At 42.7% G+C, this 19,909-nt stretch overlaps 3 protein-coding genes and 1 pseudogene across 4 annotated transcripts in view; 1 reads left to right on the top strand and 3 right to left on the bottom strand.

The window, feature by feature from the left end:
* LOC145553960 (NLR family CARD domain-containing protein 3-like) overlaps positions 1 to 9,541 on the top strand; it is a 28,910-nt gene extending 19,369 nt beyond the window's left edge. The window contains exons 10-11 of the mRNA XM_081613067.1: positions 8,409 to 8,455; positions 8,597 to 9,541. Of these exons, the coding sequence (XP_081469193.1) occupies positions 8,409 to 8,455; positions 8,597 to 9,114 (565 nt within the window). The 3' untranslated portion in view covers positions 9,115 to 9,541. The remainder of the gene's footprint in view (positions 1 to 8,408; positions 8,456 to 8,596) is intronic.
* LOC108166038 (NACHT, LRR and PYD domains-containing protein 12-like) overlaps positions 1 to 19,909 on the bottom strand; it is a 92,767-nt pseudogene that overhangs the window by 53,485 nt on the left and 19,373 nt on the right. The window lies entirely within an intron of this gene.
* On the bottom strand, positions 12,016 to 14,966 carry LOC145553962 (E3 ubiquitin-protein ligase TRIM35-like). The gene is made up of 2 exons (XM_081613079.1): positions 14,522 to 14,966; positions 12,016 to 14,450 (listed from the first exon to the last, which is right to left on the bottom strand). Exon 2 carries the CDS (start codon positions 14,428 to 14,430, stop codon positions 13,357 to 13,359), a length of 1,074 nt encoding a protein of 357 aa, XP_081469205.1. The 5' UTR covers positions 14,431 to 14,450; positions 14,522 to 14,966; the 3' UTR covers positions 12,016 to 13,356.
* LOC145554306 (stonustoxin subunit beta-like) lies at positions 18,660 to 19,642 on the bottom strand (the record flags this gene model as incomplete). Its single annotated transcript, XM_081613861.1, has 1 exon — positions 18,660 to 19,642. A coding segment is annotated over one exon (549 nt), but the record flags the coding sequence as incomplete, so codon positions are not given.

The following is a 19,909-nucleotide window of genomic DNA, read 5'->3' as shown; positions in this document are numbered from 1 at the left end:
AAAAGTAACTCCATGTTGGTTAAATGGATGTTTAAAAGCTCTGAGAGAGAAATAAAGATTTTCAACAAAACTCCCAACATTCAGGATTTAATGAAAATATAAAATAAATGTAGTAGTTTGTTCTCCACCAGGGGGCGACATCTGGAAAATGATCAAATGAATGAGAGGAATCAGGAGAGAATTGAAATTCCTTGTTTTCCAGAGGAAATGGAGAATTGCAGTGAATGATGAGGAAAAAGTAGAATTGTTCTCTGTTATTTATTAATAAAACATTAAGCCTAAAACGTACTACAACAACAAACTAAATGTTCTGTGTGCAAAATTCTTGAATGTTTTTTGGTGTTAAATCCTAAAACATGAAGTGGCATTGTTGTCAGTTGCTATGGCAACGAGTCTGCGTAGCTTGGCGACTACAGATCACTTTGCTGTGGATCATAGCACCAACTTAGCGTTCACTGAGTTAACGCGGCTATGGATGAATGTAAAAGATTAGTCTTTTTGCCCCCCAGCGTTGTACGCATGCGCGAAATTACCATAGGTCCAACAACATGGATGGTGTCCAGAGGCGGATCTAGCGTGTGGCAGGGGGGGCAGTTGTCACCCCAAACCAGAGCCTCGCCACCCCTGTTGCCACCCCAGCTAGCGACATGAATTCAATAAACAGTTATGGCAAATCGGACATTAAGCACATGAAACTCTTTTTTCCCCGACAACATTGAATGCAACACAATGTAACCTGACACCTACTGCTGAGTGGCGGGAAGCGCGAGAGGAGGACAGAGCGCGAGGCAGCAGCATTGATGGATGTATATGTTACTGGACATTATGTGATTTACCGTAAGTCACACATGATGCGCCATTTCTGTCCATTGAGTCAGAAATATCGGTGGTCTGTAATGCACACTAGGAGGACCCGAAATCAGCCACGAGACAGGAGTGAGCAGAAAACCACAGATCTTTATTGGAGACAGCCAAGGGCGGCACACAGGATAACTAGCTGAAGCACTAGCTGGAAGATAGTGCGTGGGGGCGGGGGGAGAAGCGCAGATGCAGGGCTGCGTACTCACAACCGGGGATCAGAGGAATAGAGTCCAGATCCAGTTCTTGGTCAGCCGGGCCGAGGTCATACACGAGGTGGAAGATAGCAGAGTCCGAGGGAGTGGGCGTGAGCGGCGTCAGAGAACAGGCTAGGGTCGAGATCCGGGTAGGCAAAAACAGTAGTCCAACAAGGGAAGGCAAAAGGGGAAAATCCAAAGGGCAAGAGCGAGGCAGTAATACACAGGGCGTGGATGAAGAGCTAGAAACTACTTGCTGAAAGCGTTCGATAATCTGGCAGTGTGCAGGTAGCGGAGGGAGGCTTAAGAAGGGGAGCAATCAGGGAGCGGCACAGCTGCAGGGAATCAGGGAGATGAGGGACACGACATGGATGGAGTCAAAACAAAAACAACAGGCACATGTCACCATTACAGTACCCCCTCCTCAAGGTCCGGCTCCTGAAGGACCACCAGGCTGGTCGGGGTGATCACGATGGAAACTTCGGATGAGAGCCTTGTCCACAATGTGGCGGGACGGAACCCACGACCGCTCCTCAGGTCCATAACCCTCCCAATCCACCAGGTAATGGACTCCACGGCCCCATCGTCTGGACTTGAGAAGACGCCTCACCGTGTAGACAGGCCCCCCAGCGAAGATTCGGGCGGGAGGAGGGGGTCCGGAGGAGGGCACAAATCGGGATGCGGAGACAGGCTTGATGCGTGAGACATGGAAGGTGGGATGGACCCTCAGGGAAGCAGGCAGCCGGAGACGGACGGCCACCGGGTTAATCACCTTGGAGATGGGAAATGGTCCGACGAAACGTGGAGCCAGCTTCCTGTTCACCATCCGAAGCGGAAGGTCCCTGGTTGACAGCCATACCTTCTGCCCAACCAGATAAGCGGGGGCCGGGATCCTGTGTCGGTTGGCAGATCTAGAATATATGGCAGAAGTAGTTAAGAGTGCCCTGCGGGCCCTTTTCCATACCTTAAGGCACCTCCTGGCTGAGGCATGGGCAGAGGGAACCATGGCAGCCCGTTCCTGCAAGGAGAAAACTGGTGGTTGGAAACCATAAACGGTATGGAAGGGAGATAACCCCGTGGCACTGGAGGGAAGAGAATTGATAGCATGCTCCACCCACGGCAGATTCTGTACCCAATTGGTAGGGTCTTGTTCGCAGAGCATGCGAAGTTTGATCTCCACCTCTTGGTTGAGACGTTCAGTCTGGCCATCAGACTGTGGATGGAAACCAGAGGAGAGACTCACCTGGATTCCCAACTGTCCACAAAACTCCTTCCAAAAACGTGAGACAAATTGAGGACCACGGTCAGAGACGATGTCTACAGGAAGCCCATGAAGGCGGAACACCTCCCTGGCAAGGACTTCACTCAACTCCTTGGAGGAGGGCAACTTCACTAGGGGAACCAGGTGAGTCATCTTGGAGAATCGATCGACTATGGTTAGTATGGTGGTGTACCTGTTGGAGGTGGGTAAGCCAGTGATGAAGTCCATTGAAATATGAGACCAAGGCCGGTGGGGAATAGGTAGAGGGTGAAGAAGCCCCGAAGGGGGTCGGCGAGATGGCTTAGCCTGGGAGCAGACCCGGCAGGAAGAGACAAACTCCTTGACATCCTTGGCCATGTTCCTCCACCAAAAGCGTGTCTGGATCACCTTCAGGGTTCTGGCTACACCAGGGTGAAAAAACAATTTAGATACATGGCAAAGCTTGAGTACCTCAGCTACAAGATGGTCAGGGACGAATAGACGGCGGGGAGGACAGCCTGGGGGAACCCGTTGTTGTCGGTTGGCCTCCCGGACCCGGTTCTCAACCTCAAGGTGGGTTACTGCCAGTCGAACAGACTTAGGAAGAATAAAATCTCCAGAAGTCAAAGGTTTACTCAGGGGTTCATGAATCCTGGACAACGCATCCGGCTTCACATTCTTGGAGCCAGGTCTGTAGGACAAGGAGAACGCAAAGCGGGAGAAGAAAAGGGCCCACCTGGCTTGCCTGGTGTTGAGTCTCTTGGCAGTCTTGAGGTACTGGAGGTTTTTATGGTCAGTCCACACTAGGAAGGGTTCCTTGGCTCCCTCTAGCCAGTGTCTCCATTCCTCCAATGCCAGTTTAACGGCCAGTAACTCCCGGTCCCCTACATCGTAGTTGCGCTCAGCCGAGGAGAGGACTCTGGAAAAGAAGGCGCAAGGATGAATCTTACCATCCTCATACCTCTGGCTAAGGATCGCGCCGACCCCAGACTCAGAGGCGTCGACCTCCACAATGAACTGACGACTCAGGTCCGGAGAATGGAGAACAGGTGCGGAGGAGAATAGGTGTTTGAGTCTTTGGAAAGCCTCCTCCGCTCTAGGATTCCACTGAAAACGAGACTTGGGAGAGGTTAGGGCATGAAGTGGAGAAGCAATAGTACTGTAGTTGCGAATGAAACGGCGATAGAAATTAGCAAAACCTAGAAACCTTCTGAGCTGCTTACGGTCTTGTGGTGTTGGCCAATTCAGAACAGCGGAAACCTTGCGGTCCTCCATGGATAGCTTGTTGGGGGAGACCAGAAAACCTAAGAAGGTAGTCTGGGAAACATGAAATTCACACTTCTCAGGTTTGACAAATAATTTATTTTGCAGTAGACGAAGGAGCACAGAACGAACATGGGTGATATGTGAGGGAAGATCCTTAGAGAAAACCAGGATGTCATCCAAGTAGACAAAAACATAGAGACCAATCATGTCTCTAAGGACATCATTCACAAGGGCCTGAAAGACTGCGGGTGCATTAGTCAAACCAAAAGGCATCACCAAGTATTCGTAGTGCCCAGTAGGGGTGTTGAAGGCAGTCTTCCATTCATCCCCCTCCCGAATACGCACCAGATGGTACGCATTTCTCAGATCCAACCTTGTGAAGATGTTAGCACCTTGGATGCGTTCGAATGCAGTGTTAGTGAGTGGGAGGGGATAACGATTCTTGATCGTAATGTCATTAAGCCCTCTATAGTCAATACAGGGACGGAGTGAACCATCCTTTTTACCTACAAAGAAAAACCCTGCGCCAGCAGGAGATGAAGAAGGACGAATGATTCCTGCCTGGAGGGCCTCCCCAATGTAGTCCCGCATGGCTCGGTCTTCAGGGACAGATAGTGGGTACAGACGTCCCTTGGGGGTGAGGTGCCAGGAAGCAGGTTGATGGCGCAGTCGTAGGGGCGATGAGGTGGCAGAGAAGTAGCATGATGTTTACTGAAGACCTCTTTAAGGTCGTGGTAGTCCTTGGGGATCCCTGAAAGTACAGGGTCCAGAGCCGGGGGACCCTGGAGTACAGGCCCAGGATGATTGGCAGCTTGAAGACAGGAGGAAAGACAACGAGGGCTCCAGCCAAGGACCAAACCCTGCTCCCAGTCTATGTGCGGGTTGTGCAGTCTCAACCAGGTGGCACCAAGAATTACAGGGATCTTAGGAGAGTTGATGATAAGAAAGGAGATGGATTCCTGATGATTCCCTCCCACGATCAGTCGGACTGGCTCTGTCTCCAACTTGACCTGGTGTAAAACATGACCATCAATTGCCTGGACCACAGACTTGCGAGTACTTTGTTTTAAATTCAACTGGAGAGAGCGAGCTAGCTCAGCATCCATAAATTCAGTGTCGGCTCCAGAATCGACAAAAGCTGCTAAGGAGAGGGAGTGACCCTGCATAGAAATTTCAGCTTTAATGGTGATTAATGGAGATGCGGCTGTAGTGCACTGACTTAGTAGAGCACTACCGACCGAAGGAACTAACCTCTTCGAGGGACACTGACGGAGTTGATGATCCTGACTGCCGCAGTAGAAACACAGGCCCTTTTTGAGCCTACGATCCCTCTCCTCCGGTGTCAGCCTGGAGCGACCAATCTGCATAGGTTCGGGTTGGTCCTGGGGGGGAGAGGAAGAAGGTTTGGGAAAAGGAGACCTCGTTACGAGCCTCGAGGGGGCCCCCGGTGGAGGATAAGGTCGGTCAGAGGCCCTTTCAAGCCTTCTTTCATGCATCCGCTGGTCAATCCGGGATGCCATGGATTCCAGATCAGCCAGATCTTTAGGGGGGTCACGGGTGGAGAGTTCATCCTTTATGCCTTCACTCAAACCCTGGTAAAAGGCGTCACACAAGGCTTCATCATTCCAATCACTGTCTGCAGAAAGGGTGTGGAAGTCGATGATATACTCATTAATGCGTCTTTTGCCCTGTTTAATTCTCCCGAGCCCCCTAGCTGCCTCTCTCTCTGGGAGGCAGGGATCAAAAACACGTATTAGTTCCTTGGAGAAATCATCAAAACTGTAGCAGAGGAACGTGTCCCTCTGCCACTCAGCTGTACCCCAAATCTTAGCCTTTCCAGATAATAGAGAAATCATGTAGGCGACTTTAGCTCGCTCAGAAGGGAAGGAGCTGGGCTGAAGCTCAAACTGAATCTCACACTGTGTAACAAAAGGGCGACATAGGCTGGGCTCCCCACTAAAGACCTCAGGAGGGGACAGACGGGGCTCCTGTGGAGGAGTTAAACGCTGCAGCTGTCGTGCGGGAGCCGGAGCACTGGGAGGCGCTGTGGGGCTAGACAACTTAGAGAGCATAGTCATCATTTCCTGCATATTAGCTTCTAGCTTGGTAATGGCTTTCTCTACAGTACCGCGCCACTCCTGCGCGGGCGTCGGGTCCATGGTGGCCAGATTATACTGTAATGCACACTAGGAGGACCCGAAATCAGCCACGAGACAGGAGTGAGCAGAAAACCACAGATCTTTATTGGAGACAGCCAAGGGCGGCACACAGGATAACTAGCTGAAGCACTAGCTGGAAGATAGTGCGTGGGGGCGGGGGAGAAGCGCAGATGCAGGGCTGCGTACTCACAACCGGGGATCAGAGGAATAGAGTCCAGATCCAGTTCTTGGTCAGCCGGGCCGAGGTCATACACGAGGTGGAAGATAGCAGAGTCCGAGGGAGTGGGCGTGAGCGGCGTCAGAGAACAGGCTAGGGTCGAGATCCGGGTAGGCAAAAACAGTAGTCCAACAAGGGAAGGCAAAAGGGGAAAATCCAAAGGGCAAGAGCGAGGCAGTAATACACAGGGCGTGGATGAAGAGCTAGAAACTACTTGCTGAAAGCGTTCGATAATCTGGCAGTGTGCAGGTAGCGGAGGGAGGCTTAAGAAGGGGAGCAATCAGGGAGCGGCACAGCTGCAGGGAATCAGGGAGATGAGGGACACGACATGGATGGAGTCAAAACAAAAACAACAGGCACATGTCACCATTACATGGTCAGGAAAATACTACAATCACGCAAAGAATCAGAACAACGGACGCAATGTTAAGCAGTTAATTCAACCATAGATAATGGTAATAAGGGCTTCAGATATAACAGGTGAGGAAAACTTTTAATTTAAAGAAAACATTGAACAAGTGAGCAGTGGGTCAGTTATGCTAGGCTAACATTGATAACCTTAACATGCTGCGCAGTTCGGAGTGTTTTGGTTCCGTTGGCACTAAAACAGGTCAACCCGCCACCACGTCATCAGCAGAGCAGCTGTTTATTAAATCAGCTGATCAACCGCCGCTGCGCTCAGGCGAAAACTTATTAATAATCCAAATATAGACATCAAGCCTGACGGCATAATGTAACAGACTGGATGTTCTGTTTGACTGTTTCTGCTACTTTTTGTGAGGGAAATGTTTGTTTTTTGGTGTTGATTCCCCTGATCGGTAATCTCTGCTCTATGTGCTCGTTGAGCTGTTGTCTGTCGGTCGCCATGGCAACGGGTCCGCGTAAAGCGACACAGAGCGAGAAAAGGCAGAATAAAAGTTGTTGGAGCTATTTTTACTTTATTTCTTTATCCATTTGAATTTTGTTACTTTATTCTTTAATTTCTATTTTTTGTATTATTTACAGTTTGTAGGTTGATAACTGTTGATATTATTTATTAATTTCTTATTTATTGTCTAAATTCAGACAGGCAGTAATGTGGGTCAGTCCACATAGATCAGTGCAGGGGCCTGGAGAAGGACCAGCAGGCATTTGGGTTTGGGGCCGATGGTTTTTAAGAGTGGTAGCATGAGAACAAATGAAGGTTTGATGTCTGTAATTGTTTTGGTGAAAGAGGAAAATAAATCACCAAGAACAATCAATAAGTTTGGACATTGAACCTCGTTTTGCCGTGTCTAGAATCATGACCCCAGTGCCTCAGTAGTGGCTTGGTGGACCTTTTACTGGATGTTTGGCTTTGCAAACAGTCAGAAGTGGTTCTGTTTGGTTCTTCACCTGTTTATCAGCTTTATTGTACCTTTATTGTGGCGAAACTGCAGAAGCTGCAATTCCTAAAACAAGCGACAAAAAGTGAGCGAATCCCCTGAGTTCTAAAAACATGGTGATATTTATAAGTCGTCAAACTACGGCTCCTACAGCATATTTAAAATAAACCGATTGACCAATATAAGTAGATATTCACCCTTTCTTGTATCTTGACAGAACTAACAGAAACTGAACTGTTTATAGATTTTTATCATGGAGAATTGATCAAACATCAGTTTTCTAATCTTTATTTTAAGTCGTATTTAATAGATATATCGAATAACAAATGATGGAGCTACTAATATTTTGTGACAGATTTCTCCTTGTCCTGTATAAAATGGTTTTCTGGACACAATGCATGTCAATTGATATGCGTATCAATAATGAATATCAATTATCAGGAGAATGAAAGACGTGAAAATAATTAACTACAGTAAGAAATTGAATTTAAGCCTCGTTGCTACATGGAGCTCATTTTGAAACAATGCAAGTTAAAAACTATATTTCATATTTAATACGAAATATTAAAACAATACATATATAAGACTTTTATTTTGAAGTCTTTTATATTCTTCAAAATAAAAGACTTCCTCTATTCAAATAAATCACTTAAATATATTTCACTTCACCTTTGTAATTATATACAATCATGTTCAGATCAATTAATAATAATCATCATGTAAATGATGCTGAACATATAATTGTAAATCAGTCACTTATCATGAAAATAAACTGAACACAACATGGATTTTAATGCTGATATTAAATCAGGTTGAGCTTCCAGAAATGTTTCCTTAGTTTCCTGATGTCCTTTCAGGCTTCAGTGAGTTTCTTCAGGTTGTTACTGAGGGATTTCCTTTCTCCTCTCTGTTGGAGCTTTTCCTGTGTTTGGAGAAATGAGTTGTGCTGCAGCAGCACCAACTGTCCTTCCTACATCCACTGCAGTTTGCAGGCCAGATGTTGGACTGTTCCTGTCTCAGTGGAGGACAATGTGTGTCTGAGAGACATGTAATGTCCATGTTTGCTGCTGAAAGAGACTGATGGTCTGACCCCCCTCCTCCTTTCAGGGTGGAGCCTGCTGGAGGCCGATTCTTGACACCAGGTCTGAGGAAGTGTAAGTGTGTTTTTCATCTGATTCATGAAAACAAGGCAGCTCACATTCAACCATCTTCAAACTGTCACATCACTCATTCATCATCAAAGCTCAATAAATGATCAATAACTGCAGCTGGATTGTGTTTGTTCTCTCCATCAGATTCCTGTCAACTCACCATCGACACAAACACAGTGAGCAGAGAGCTCAAACTGTCTGAAGACAACAGGAAGGTGACATGTGAGGAGGAGCTTCAGTCATATCCTGATCATCCAGACAGATTTGATTATTATCAGCTGCTGTGTAGAACTGGTCTGACTGGTCGCTGTTACTGGGAGGTCGAGTGGAGAGGAATAGTTTATATATCAGTGAGTTACAGAAGAATCAGGAGGAAAGGAAACAGTAGAGACTGTTTGTTTGGATATAATGATCATTCCTGGAGTCTGAGCTGCTCTGATGTTGGTTACTCTGTCTGGCACAATAACATAGAAACTCGTCTCTCCTCCTCCTCCGTCTCTAACAGAGTATCAGTGTATGTGGACTGTCCTGCTGGCATTCTGTCCTTCTACAGAGTCTCCTCTGACTCACTGATCCTCCTCCACACCTTCAACACCACATTCACTGAACCTCTGATTCCTGGATTTGGGTTCAGTTCTGGTTCTTCAGTGTTTCTTTGCTGATTTGAGTCTAAATATTTTCCTCCTGTCAGAAACTCTCTCATTGTTGAACAGATAGTTCATCTCTACAATCTATTTCTTGGTGAAACTTTTCTGATCGAGTCCTTGGAAACTTTTTCTTCTTCCAGTCCTTTAAAGATGGAAGCTGGGATTATTCCAGGATGATTCCAGGATCCTCATGTTTTCCTGTTTGTTTCCAGTCAAAGCTTCACACTGAATATCAAGATGTTGTTTCTCTTATTTTTTCCTCTCATTCATCAGATTTCATTGAAATGTTGATCAGTTTTTCTCAATCACTGAACATTTTCTGTTTCTGTCGGCTCCTATTTTTATAAACTCGTCAGATTTGAATATTAAATCTTTTTTGTTTATTTGCTGCAGTTTTTCTTCATGTGTTTTAGAGAAATAAAAACATTTTTCTTCTTCTGCATTTGGTTCATTTGCTGCTCATTCTGTTCTTTTCATGTTCAAATTTAAATATTTCTGTTAAAAATATTTTTTATCAACTCTGCCTTTCAGAAAGTCCTAGTTAAAGTAAAACATTCCCATCCCATGAAGGTGAAAGATGAAAAAATATAATCTACAACATTGGGTCATTTAAATACAGGTTTGTCTCACCAAATTAGTTTCCAGCAGTTAATTGTTTATTGTAAAATTAAAAGATGACACTTTGTCTATTCCCTCAGAATAAACTCTGGACTCTCAGTGCAGAATTAGTAGTTTGAACAAATTCAGGCATTTATAGCTGCAGTGTGTAACTTTTATTAAAAATATGTTTTTTACATATTTGTGAAAAATGTTACCGTGTCATGACTGTATGGCATAAGACAGATGAAATGTGAACAGATCAAACTCCTCCATGAGCTGCTATTGAGGTGTGAAGAAATACACCAGGTTGGTGTAGCGCGTTAGCATTAGCTCCTGTAAGTACCATGTTATTGTAGTGCTTTAGCATTAGTTTCAGATAAATGCATTAGTGTAGCGTTTTAGTGTTAGCTACTGCTAATTACCATGTTGGTATAGCGCAGTGGTTCCCAAACAAGAATCAACTTTTTCAGGGACAAAATGAATGGTAGCTGAACACAGTCAACAACATTGATAGCCTACAGGCTACTTGTTAAGCTTAAGGTGCTGTATTGATATTAGCTAGCTAGCCATCTTTTAGCTAACATTACCTCCATCCAACAGCTTCACTCAACTCAGTCGGTTAGTTTGGGGGAAAAACAGTGAAAAGTTCTTAGCGTTTTGCTGCCATGATTCTAACACACCTGTGTAGTTCTGCACAGCAGCAGCAGGTCTCCTTCACAGGTGTAAATCCAGCGCGAGCGTTGTAGCGCTCATGTTGCGTTTAAAGGCGGCTCGGAAAAACAGGTTACCACATGTTAACAACGGATTAAACAGTTTTAACTTCTGATACAAGTGACAGAGGACACAGACATGGGAAGTGTGGAAGCCCCTGCTGTATTAAACTGATATAGGAATAACAGAGAGTTGGCCATTCTAAGGTAAAAACCCAACGCATACAGCGTTCATGTTTTTTTTTTTTCATCCAGACGGCTTCCCGAGCTCCCCTTGCAAAGGCACGGCGCCCCCCCCTAGGGGGCGCACCCCAGAGTTTGGGAACCTCTGGTATAGCGCTTTACAGCTAGTTATTGATAAATACTGAGTTTATGTAGCGCTTTGGCATTAGTTGCCAATATATCCCATGTTGGTATTGTCTGCTAGCATTTGCTAGTGCTAAATGCCATGTTGTTGTAGCGCTTTACAGCTAGCTACTGATAAATACTGAGTTATTGTATCGTGTTGGCATTAGTTGACAATAAGTACTATGTTGGTATTTTGCACTAGCCTTTGCTAGTGCCAAATATTGGGTTGTAGCGCTCTAGCTTTAGCCAAAGTTAAATACAGGTCTAAGGCATTGGAGTAAGTAGTGCTATATACCAGGTTTGTGTACCACTTTACTGCTAGCTACTGAGAAATACTGAGTTGGTGAAGCGTTTTATTAGTTGTTAATAAGTACTATGTTGATATTGTGCGCTAGCGTTATCTAGTGCTATATTCCGAGTTTTTAAATTATTTTTATTATTTTTTTTTTATTCAGAAAACAGAAGCTATTTCTCATCAGCTCAGTGAAACGTCTTGTTAGTTCACAATAATTTTAATTGTTAGCCTTTATTTACGTCTGGATTTTACTCCTCTGTCTTCTTCTGGTGCAGGATTACGACACATCTCACGTCAATGATGTAAAAGTTAGATAAAAATGAGTCCAACTTCCACTTATTTGGAGACCAAAACAGAGTTTGAAATTAACCAAATATTCCAGGAAGAGATTCTTATACTTCAACTGGAAACCCCAAAGATTATGAGAAATTAGTTCCCAGAACTATGGAAGCCCATTTCCGCATTGCATAAAAAAAGATAAACAAGAAGTCATAATTATGACTTTGAAGGTCATAATTATGAGATTTAAAGTCATCATTTCGACTTCCAAAGTCCAAATTCTGACTTATGACTTTAAATCTCATAATTATGACTTTGAAAGTCGAAATTATGCCTTTAAATCTCATAATTATGACTTTGAAAGTCGAAATTATGATTTTAAATCTCATAATTATGACTTTGAAAGTCGAAATTATGCCTTTAAATCTCATAATTATGACTTAGAAAGTCAAAATTATGACTTCCTGTTTATCTTTTTTTTGCATGGCAGAAATGGGCTTCCATACAGAACCGTCCGGTGTGGCCGATACAGAAAAAGTCCCACAGATGATTTAACATTTCAGCTTAAACATAAAGAAAACCTGAGATTTTCTGAGAACTTTACTTTTTAAGCAGTGAATTAGCCCCGAAGCGTTTCTGCTTCTGGATGTCTCTTCATCAGACCGGAGCTGCGTCGCTGCGTCTCTGTGCTTCTCCTAATTAGCAGCAGCCTGTGGAGAAGCGTGAGGCGGAGGTGACTCTGCGAGATGATGGATCACAGGAACCGATGCCAGCCCAGCAGAGCGGCAGAACCTGGACTCGCTGAGGAAAAGGCTGTAAAATCCCTGCAGTTTAGATGCCAATTCATTCATGGAGCGAGTCATAAAGACGGAACTACGTACAGCTCGAGTGTTTCAGCTCGATTCTTTATTGAATGTTGTTTATAGCAAAATGAACAGACATAATGGTTAATGGTGCAGTTAATTGGGCTTAATATGGAGCATTTACATTTGTTTTTCTCTCATTACAAACTGGGGCAAAGCTCATTTTTGTTCTTTATCACTTTATAAAGCATTACTTTAGGAAAAAGTCAGACAGACAAAGGAGAATAAGACAAACTGCTACAGAGTGTTTCCTAAGAAATAACACATTTTGTATTTTTTACATCATAACTTGATTTTATTGAATGTTTTTCTGAAAAGAAAATCTGCACCACAATCACAATCAGCTAAAACACGAATAAATATAAAGTTTTAAGGAGATAATTTATAAATAATTTACATAAAAACTGAGATTTCTTATTTCTTATATTATGAAAATTAACTCTGGGCTTGGAGCTACAAAAATATGAATAGATAAGAAATTAATGAGTAAAAGAGAAAACAGCCTGCAAAGAACTGTGCTAGCTTAGCAGCTAGCAGACGATTGTAGCTAGTAATAGCTATGATCCTCACTTGCTATATATCTTAAAAGCAAACTAGCTAGCTAATTACAGCTTCTTACAGAAATTCAGCAATATATCCAATGTGTTGATGAAAACTTAGCTAGCTTACTAGCTTCCTGAAAAGTTACTACCCTGGACAGCTAACTAGCTAACTTGAAAGCTAGCAACATGCTAATAAATCCTGGCTAATAAACCTGCAACCCGACAATCTAGGAAGATTTTAGCATCAATATAACTAATTTCACCTTTGTTTTCCATGGTTGAATTCACATCAGAACCAATTGATGTCACTTACATTATATGAGATCATCAGAGCTGCTGTTTGATCACCAAGATCTTCATCAGTAGGATCTTCATTGTACCATTAGTGTAGAAGAATGGAACCAGCTTGCCAGTGAAGGTGTGTATGTGTGTGTTAGTATCCAGATCAGAGAAGGACAGTTTTCCTCTGTCCCAGTCCAGATTCACTCTGATCCTCTGGAGATTCTTCTGGACTGAGAGACGAGTCGAAGGAGCTGATTTAGCATATTGATATTCATCTCTATTGAACCCAATGTTGAACCATCCAGACTTTGTGGTTCGATTCTCCTGAAGAGCCTTTTCTACCACACCAAGGCTCCAGACGTCACTGCCTCCAACATCAACATCCCAGCTGTGGTTCCCCGAGTTAAAACCCTCAGAACAGAAAACCTGTAATGATCAAACCTCTCTGGATTATAAGGAAGCTGCTGTTCCTTTTCAAAAGTCAAACTGGTCAGATCTTCAGACAGATGGAGTTCTGGACCAGCCGTGTTTGGGTCCAGAACCAGAGGAGTGTAGGTCACCATGGTCTCCATGTGGCTCCAGATGTTGAAGGCCAGGTTGCCCAGATGTTTGGCCTGGTCTATCAGAGCTCCTGAGGGCAGCTGTGGATCCTCCAGCAGGGGGCAGCGCTGGACTCTTTCCACTGCAGCCTTGTAGTTGTGCAGGAATGAGACGTCTGCAGCTCTCAGCTCCTCCTCTGTGGCTCTGACTGTGTCTGAAAGAGCTGCTATCTCTCTGCTCAGAGCCTCCATCTTCTCCTTCATCATCCCTCTCTTCTGCTCCTCTTCCTCCCTCAGTGCAGCCAGCCTGGCCTCCTCTTCCTCTGCTAGAAACTGATGAAGCTGCTTAAACTGCTCCCTAATCTGCCTCTCTGTGTGTCGGGCCTGGACCTTCAGGTGTTCTGCTGTCTGATCAAACTCCTCCTGAACTTTCTTCCTGAGCTCCAGCTTCTCCTTTAAAGGCTCCAGAGTTTCCTGAAGCTTCTTCCTGTGGGGCCGAGCAGCTTCATCGATGGGTCTGAATCTGTGGTCGGTGTGTTTTTCTGAATCTCTGCAGACGAGACAAACTGGCTGCTGATGGTCCAGACAGAAGAGTTTGAGTTTCTCAGAGTGCAGAGAGCAGAGACCCTCTGAAGCTTTTTGGTTTCTCTGCTGTAACAAAGACTCACACAGATTCTTCAGAGCCAGATTACAGGGAGGAGCAACTGATGCTGATCTTTTCCTACAAACAGGACATGAGCGACCAGGTCTTGCTCTCCAACATTTCTGCAGACATTCCTTACAGAAGCTGTGGCTACATGACAGAAGAACCGGATCCTTAAATACATCCAGACACATCGGACAGCAGAGATCATCGTCTGATCTGGACGCCATTTTGTCTCCTCAGAGTGAAGCTGAAAACACAACAGACAGAAAGTTAAACCAGGAAGTCACTTTCTCTCCTGTAGAAACTTTATGAACTTACTTTTACTTTGGTTTGCTTGTTGTTTCGTCCTCCAGCAGTTTGTGTCTCTAGTCGCTCAGTTCTCTCTCTGTTCTCCTTGTTCAGTGTTAGTTTGATTTCAGTCCGAGCCGAAAATGATCCCACGTGCGTCTCCTCCGACTTTTCTCTCTAAACTGTTTCCGGTTTTTCCCGGATGTTCCTGTTGGAGTCACTCCGCCCCAAGAGGATTTTCTCTTCTTCGTCTTTTTTTCTTCTTCTGCTGTTTCTTTTTTCTTTTTCTTGGTTTTATTGGCGGTTGGCAACAAACGTTTAGTAGCATTACCGCCACCTGCTGGTATGGAGTGTAGATCCTGCTGGTCTGATTTATACTATATATACATAGAAACATATCCTCATGTTTACATATATACGTAATTTAATATACACACCACACACATAAATATACATACTTTTATATAATTTTTCACACTATCCATTTATTTATCATGCACACATTTAAAAACACACCACGACATCTAATCAAATTCCATGAAATAATTTACATTTCTTTAATAATGTAATAACTATTTGCATATGCTTACTATCCAAATTCTTCCTCATAATATCTAATAAATTAACATTTTCCTTCATTCTTTCAAACTCTCCTCTCGTGTATCTTCTGTTTTTTTATGTTCATGACATTCTAATACAACATGCTCTGTTGTTTCATATATATATATATATATATATATATATATATATATATATATATATATATATATATATATATATATATAAGCTGGGTAGCTCTTGAATTGCTACAAAATAAAGCTGTATTTCCTCCTTCAGCCCACTGGCTGCAATGTTGACACCTTGAGATGCCATGAGACCTAAATCTTGAACATCATGGCATGGAGAGCATCCCAGTTCTCCATGTCTGGGATATAACCATTAATTTAACTTTTAAACTGGTTCCATTGATCCTGTGTCCAGACAGAGGGATAATCAGTAGCCCAGCATCATGACCTGTTTGTTCTGAAGATCCTGCAGCTTCTCTTCCTAACATGGCGCCTCCTCACCCTGACTCTCATACTGACAGGAGGAACCACAGAGCTCTGTTAGGTTAAAGCTCATCTTCTGAAGTTGGGATGTTTTTCCTCCAACAGGTTCCAGAGGAATCACCTCAAACCAGATGTTGGACTGGATTTTATTTCACTGTTATTTGTGAATGTTTCTCATTTTCAACAGTGGAGCTATAAAGGTTGAAAAAGGTTATTATTTTGGAGAAAATCTCATCAACATCTATATTTCCATTAAATAAGAGGCAAAAAACAAAAATAGTTTGATAAAGAAAAAGCCTCTCAGTTCTGAACCCGACAGCACCAAACTATTTTTTATATTAGACAATTAATTTAATTTCACATAATTATCGCGGTAGAAGCCATTTGTTAGTTAAATACTTAATGAAACATATTTACCGTGTTTGATGTTTGTTGTAAATGACGTATATTCACAAAGAACGAGGTAATTAGTCCAAGTTTGTCGTTTATTGAACGTTCAGAAACTACAGCGGCTGTGATGAGCCACAGCAAAGGTAAAACAACCTGAGCAGGTGATCAACTCTAAACCACTCGCACATTTTTACTCTCCGTCTCTCTTTGTCATTTAAGCACACCCGTTGCCATGGCAACCTCCTGCGCTCCACAAGCCGACCCGAGATTATGTTAAAAACATTCAGTCCATTATGATATCAGGTTTGCAGGCTTGATATTTATTTAGCATCATTAATAAGCCTCTCATGAACACAGAGGTGGTTGATGAGTTAATTTTAAACTCCTGCTCTGCTCGTTATTTTGGTAATGGAACCGAAACGCACAGAATTGTGCAACACCTTGTTGAAACAATAATCACTGAGATTATATCATTAATTTGAACATGTTTTGTTGATTTTTTTTGTTCTTTAATAAAGTTACGAACGTTTTGATAAGGACCCAGAGGAGGACGTTCTGCTCTCAGCCTCCTGGCGCCGTTCAGTTTGTCACCTCATGCTGAGATCGACTCAAAACCCTCAGCGATCCACGTGTTGCAGCCCTCTATTTATTTTACTTATTTTTTTGACAACTGAGCCAAACTGCAGGGAGTGACAGTGACGATAAAAACATCAAATTACCAGAATTAACAGTGGCAGTAAATAAGTCTATGTTTTAACAATGTTGATTTAAAATGTGGGGTGAAATTAGTTATATTGGTGCAAAAATCTTCCTAGATTGTTGGGTTGCAGGTTTATTAGCCAGGATTAATTAGCATGTTGCTAGCTTTCAAGTTAGCTAGTTAGCTGTCCAGGGTAGTAACTTTTCAGGAAGCTAGTAAGCTAGCTAAGTTTTCATCAACACATTGGATATATTGCTGAATTTCTGTAAGAAGCTGTAATTAGCTAGCTAGTTTGCTTTTAAGGTATATAGCAAGTGAGGATCATAGCTATTACTAGCTACAATCGTCTGCTAGCTGCTAAGCTAGCACAGTTCTTTGCAGGCTGTTTTCTCTTTTACTCATTAATTTCTTATCTATTCATATTTTTGTAGCTCCAAGCCCAGAGTTAATTTTCATAATATAAGAAATAAGAAATCTCAGTTTTTATGTAAATTATTTATAAATTATCTCCTTAAAACTTTATATTTATTCGTGTTTTAGCTGATTGTGATTGTTTTGCAGATTTTTTTTCAGAAAAACATTCAATAAAATCAAGTTATGATGTAAAAAATACAAAATGTGTTATTTCTTAGGAAACACTCTGTAGCAGTTTGTCTTATTCTCCTTTGTCTGTCTGACTTTTTCCTAAAGTAATGCTTTATAAAGTGATAAAGAACAAAAATGAGCTTTGCCCCAGTTTGTAATGAGAGAAAAACAAATGTAAATGCTCCATATTAAGCCCAATTAACTGCACCATTAACCATTATGCTATAAACAACATTCAATAAAGAATCGAGCGGAAACACTCGAGCTGTACGTAGTTCCGTCTTTATGACTCGCTCCATGAATGAATTGGCATCTAAACTGCAGGGATTTTACAGCCTTTTCCTCAGCGAGTCCAGGTTCTGCCGCTCTGCTGGGCTGGCATCGGTTCCTGTGATCCATCATCTCGCAGAGTCACCTCCGCCTCACGCTTCTCCACAGGCTGCTGCTAATTAGGAGAAGCACAGAGACGCAGCGACGCAGCTCCGGTCTGATGAAGAGACATCCAGAAGCAGAAACGCTTCGGGTTTAATTCACTGCTTAAAAAGTAAAGTTCTCAGAAAATCTCAGGTTTTCTTTATGTTTAAGCTGAAATGTTAAATCATCTGTGGGACTTTTTCTGTTTCGGCCTCACCGGACAGTTCTGTATGGAAGCCCATTTCTGCCATGCAAAAAAAGATAAACAGGAAGTCATAATTTCGACTTTCAAAGTCATAATTATGAGATTTAAAGTCATAAGTGGAAGTTGGACTCATTTTTATCTAACTTTTACATCATTGACGTGAGATGTGTCGTAATCCTGCACCAGAAGAAGACAGAGGAGTAAAATCCAGACGTAAATAAAGGCTAACAATTAAAATTATTGTGAACTAACAAGACGTTTCACTGAGCTGATGAGAAATAGCTTCTGTTTTCTGAATAAAAAAATAAAAAAATAATAAAAATAATTTAAAAACTCGGAATATAGCACTAGATAACGCTAGCGCACAATATCAACATAGTACTTATTAACAACTAATAAAACGCTTCACCAACTCAGTATTTCTCAGTAGCTAGCAGTAAAGTGGTACACAAACCTGGTATATAGCACTACTTACTCTAATGCCTTAGACCTGTATTTAGCTTTGGCTAAAGCTAGAGCGCTACAACCCAATATTTGGCACTAGCAAAGGCTAGTGCAAAATACCAACATAGTACTTATTGTCAACTAATGCCAACACGGTACAATAACTCAGTATTTATCAGTAGCTAGCTGTAAAGCGCTACAACAACATGGCATTTAGCACTAGCAAATGCTAGCAGACAATACCAACTAACTAGTAACTAATGCCAAAGCGCTACATAAACTCTAGGACTTTCTGAAAGGCAGAGTTGATAAAAAATATTTTTAACAGAAATATTTAAATTTGAACATGAAAAGAACAGAATGAGCAGCAAATGAACCAAATGCAGAAGAAGAAAAATGTTTTTATTTCTCTAAAACACATGAAGAAAAACTGCAGCAAATAAACAAAAAAGATTTAATATTCAAATCTGACGAGTTTATAAAAATAGGAGCCGACAGAAACAGAAAATGTTCAGTGAGAAAAACTGATCAACATTTCAATGAAATCTGATGAATGAGAGGAAAAAATAAGAGAAACAACATCTTGATATTCAGTGTGAAGCTTTGACTGGAAACAAACAGGAAAACATGAGGATCCTGGAATCATCCTGGAATCATCCTGGAATAATCCCAGCTTCCATCTTTAAAGGACTGGAAGAAGAAAAAGTTTCCAAGGACTCGATCAGAAAAGTTTCACCAAGAAATAGATTGTAGAGATGAACTATCTGTTCAACAGTGAGAGAGTTTCTGACAGGAGGAAAATATTTAGACTCAAATCAGCAAAGAAACACTGAAGAACCATAAGACCAGAACCAGAATCCAGGAATCAGAGGTTCAGTGAATGTGGTGTTGAAGGTGTGGAGGAGGATCAGTGAGTCAGAGGAGACTCTGTAGAAGGACAGAATGCCAGCAGGACAGTCCACATACACTGATACTCTGTGAGAGATGGAGGAGGAGAGAGGAGTTTTAATGTTATTGTGCCAGACAGAGTAACCACCATCAGAGCAGCTCAGACTCCAGGAATGATCATTACATCCAAACCTACAGTCTCTACTGTTTCCTTTCCTCCTGATTCTTCTGTAACTCACTGATATATCAACTATTCCTCTCCACTCGACCTCCCAGTAACAGCGACCAGTCAGACCAGTTCTACACAGCAGCTGATAATAATCAAATCTGTCTGGATGATCAGGATATGACTGAAGCTCCTTCCATGTCACCTTCCTGTTGTCTTCAGACAGTTTGAGTTTTCTGTTCACTGTGTTTGTGTCGATGGTGAGTTGACAGGAATCTGATGGAGAGAACAAACACAATCCAGCTGCAGTTATTGATCATTTATTGATCTTTGATCCTGAATGAGTGATGTGACAGTTTGAAGATGGTTGAATGTGAGCTGCTTTGTTGTCTTGAATCAGATGAAAAACACACTTACACTTCCTCAGACCGGGTGTCAAGAATCGGCCTCCAGCAGGCTCCACCCTGAAAGGAGGAGGGGGGTCAGACCATCAGTCTCTTTCAGCAGCAAACATGGACATTACATGTCCCTCAGACACACATTGTCCTCCACTGAGACAGGAACAGTCCAACATCTG

The sequence above is a fragment of the Poecilia reticulata genome, chromosome 12 (genome assembly GCF_904066995.2).
Source record: "Poecilia reticulata chromosome 12, P_reticulata-male-v2, whole genome shotgun sequence".
NCBI lineage: Eukaryota > Metazoa > Chordata > Actinopteri > Cyprinodontiformes > Poeciliidae > Poecilia > Poecilia reticulata.
The sequence above is the reverse complement of the archived record's forward strand: the minus strand, read 5'-3'. Positions and strand labels throughout refer to the sequence as shown.

Bases quoted from the DNA above. Each gene is read 5' to 3' on its own strand.
- LOC145553962 (XM_081613079.1), bottom strand. From the start codon at position 14,430: ATGGCGTCCAGATCAGACGATGATCTCTGCTGTCCGATGTGTCTGGAT.